The sequence below is a fragment of the Bombyx mori genome, chromosome 4 (genome assembly GCF_030269925.1).
Source record: "Bombyx mori chromosome 4, ASM3026992v2".
In the NCBI taxonomy this organism is placed as follows: Eukaryota; Metazoa; Arthropoda; class Insecta; order Lepidoptera; family Bombycidae; genus Bombyx; species Bombyx mori.
In genome coordinates, this window is record NC_085110.1 from 17246060 (window position 1) to 17248919 (window position 2860).

The following is a 2860-nucleotide window of genomic DNA, read 5'->3' on the forward strand; positions in this document are numbered from 1 at the left end:
TATAATAAGAACAATTAGTCATTACTAATACATAAATCACATACATATGGGCCTTTTTCCCCCTCCTATATAAGCACATTTTTCATGGCACCATTCTTCGTATGCATGGCACTGAATCCAATCTGCTGATGGTGGATGAATGAATTTTTCAGTTTATTAATACAATGCCAATCTCTCTGTTTTGCAGATAAACCTTTGATTTTTATTTTAAGCGTTGTTATTCTTCTCCTTTACATTGTCATCAGTCATTTTTTCTTTATCTACAGCTTTTTTGTCAGTCTTTTGTTTACTGTTAGCGTCTTATTCGAGGAAATTACTCTTACTCTGGGTTGATGTCAAATGTAAAATTTGTTTTATAATTTTCTCGTCCACATTGTACAATCATTCCAGTCTTCCTCTTAAATTAGTCTTGCATAATACTGTTTCCAGCCTTAAAGAATTCAGCTACTTTTCTCTTTTCATGCCGTCTATTCTTGCTCTTGACAATCCTTCTGGTTTCCGAAAAGTTAACTCCTTATTTATTTTCATAAAACGATGAAACCAGTCCTGACCCGCCATTCTTACTTCTTTGTTAAATTTGCGTTGAATGTTCTGACGTTCTGCGAATTGAAACACATATTTACGAACCAGATTGGGTGTAATTCCAAAGCCACAAGTCGCCAAATACAGTAAACGGTCTGCTAAAATCTTTTCAGCATCTTCAGCAGCGTCTCATCTCAGACTGGCTGTCTACCACGTGTTCTAGTGGTAGTGACACCTCCGGAGAAAGAAACTATCCTTTGTAAACTTGTGTATGGTTATTCGTAAATCACAGCAGCCCGACGTAACGTTAATTCTTTGGCCAGGATTTTATTTGCAGCTTCTCTCAATTTACTTGGGACCATTCTCCCACATTTGTCTTTATTGTATACCTGCGAACGATCTACGATGAAATAAAAATGTATTTATTAACTTCATTTAAAAAAGCGATCCAATTCGCCCCCGAAGACGTGATCCGAATAACCCCATATTAAAGACTTTTTAAATGCGTATTTTACACATTAACCAATAACATTGTGCTTAAAAACTATATTTTTTTCTAAAATTGATCCCCTTCCCAATCAATATAAGCCATAAAATTCAAAGTTTTAATACAAATCCAATAATACCAAATTTTTTAGTAAGTACTTACCTTGGATGAGCGCGAAAATTGTAACGCACACAAATACCTTGCTTAAGCGAACAGCGCTGACACACTGATGTACTAATTTAATCAAAACACTACCAATGGTGGGAGATGCGGGATGGTAGAGGGTCAAAAGACAGTAGTCGCCTGTATTCTATTTCAACGCGTTATCCTAAATATTTAAGAATTTCTTATTTTGATCCGATTCACCCATTGACCCGATTCGCCTCGGTCTACCCTATAAGTTTAATGTTACAGGAGCTCATTTCACATGCCTTTCTAAAAAATAAGATCTAATCGGAAATTATTTGTGAAATAAAATAACCTTCTTAACTTTAATGTCAACTTTTTCTTTAATATCTACATAATTATGTTAATACGTATTTTAATACATAGTGCATATAACAATAACAAAAACAGCATACCCCTAGACACTTTATCTCCCATGATTCTGTTCGATTATTACAGATCCAGAAATACCAAGGTCATCAATCATTGCACCTGTTAAAAGCAGTTTCCACTAAACTGGCTGTCCAGATAATCATTCTATTGCACCCCGAATGGGTAATGGTAAGATATCCTCGGAACGTCTCCGACATACTGCAAGTCCTGGTACGCCTTGACCATCATCTGCTGGCTGACGACTGCGAACGGTCTTGGGGAGATACTCTCAATTGAAGGTAACGGGCTTAAGTCAATTCTCGATAGATTATCTTCCTTCGACCTGGGGACGTAAGTCGGCTGTGGTAACGAAGGTACAGTGTAAGTTATCATGTTATTGTATGTAAGCGGATCCGCGTACGACAATGGTATTTGGTAGGACTCTGTCGTCCTTGGCTCCACCTCTACAAACATCTCCCTGCTGTAAGCCGGATCGCTTGTGTACGCTACGTCAGGTCTATTCTTCCTCCTGGGCCGGTATTTGTAATCGGGATAGTCCTGCATGTGTTTCAATCTTAGTCTCTTAGCTTCGTCGATAAAAGGTCTCTTGGCGGTCTCGTCTAGACCCTTCCATTCTAATCCTAAGCGCTTTGATATTTCCGAGTTGTGGAGTTTCGGGTTCATTATGGATATTTTCTTCCTCTGTAACCGGGACCATACCATGAAGGCGTTCATAGGTCGTTTTATATGGTAAGGATTTGTGTGTCTCGTCTTCTGTTTGTTCTGCTCCGTTTGATATGCCATTGGAGTTCATTGAATTAATTATATCATTTATAAGAGTCTTCCGGTATAGTCAAACTACGTTTCCAAGAAATAAAACATTGAAATGGCTGTTAGGCATTATTAAAAGTCAAAAATGAAACTCTGAAATTTCTTTAGTCTCCTTTTCGGATATCATCTCTTGGTGTATCACACGGCGCGACATTCACAATAACATCGAACTGACAATGATATTAACTAAAACGTTTGACGAACGAATCGTCCGCCCCAAGCCCGGTCACCCAGACGGCCAGAACCGAACTGTTGTCCGGTTTCGAAACAGAGTTAATCCTGAACGGTGTCATTAAGCCAACAATGGCCCGGTCACAATGCAACGCCAATTTTCCACGTATTATCTGCCCCTGAATAAAGAGCGGCGACAATACGCTGATTGCTCACAAATTGTCAAATGATAGTGCTGTGTATGTTTCGTGCGAGGCGCGCCTGTGTGGGACTCCATTAAAAGATACTGGTCCGGTTATTAAATCGAACGAT

General features: G+C 38.8%; 1 protein-coding gene across 1 annotated transcript; it reads right to left on the minus strand.

Annotated features, from left to right (window-relative positions):
* Positions 1–1494: 1494 nt before the first annotated feature.
* Positions 1495–2628, minus strand: SoxB3 (sex-determining region Y protein-like). The gene has a single exon (NM_001287839.1). The coding sequence runs from the start codon at positions 2348–2350 to the stop codon at positions 1712–1714; it is 639 nt and encodes a 212-aa protein (NP_001274768.1). The 5' UTR covers positions 2351–2628; the 3' UTR covers positions 1495–1711.
* Between the last annotated feature and the right edge of the window lie 232 nt (positions 2629–2860).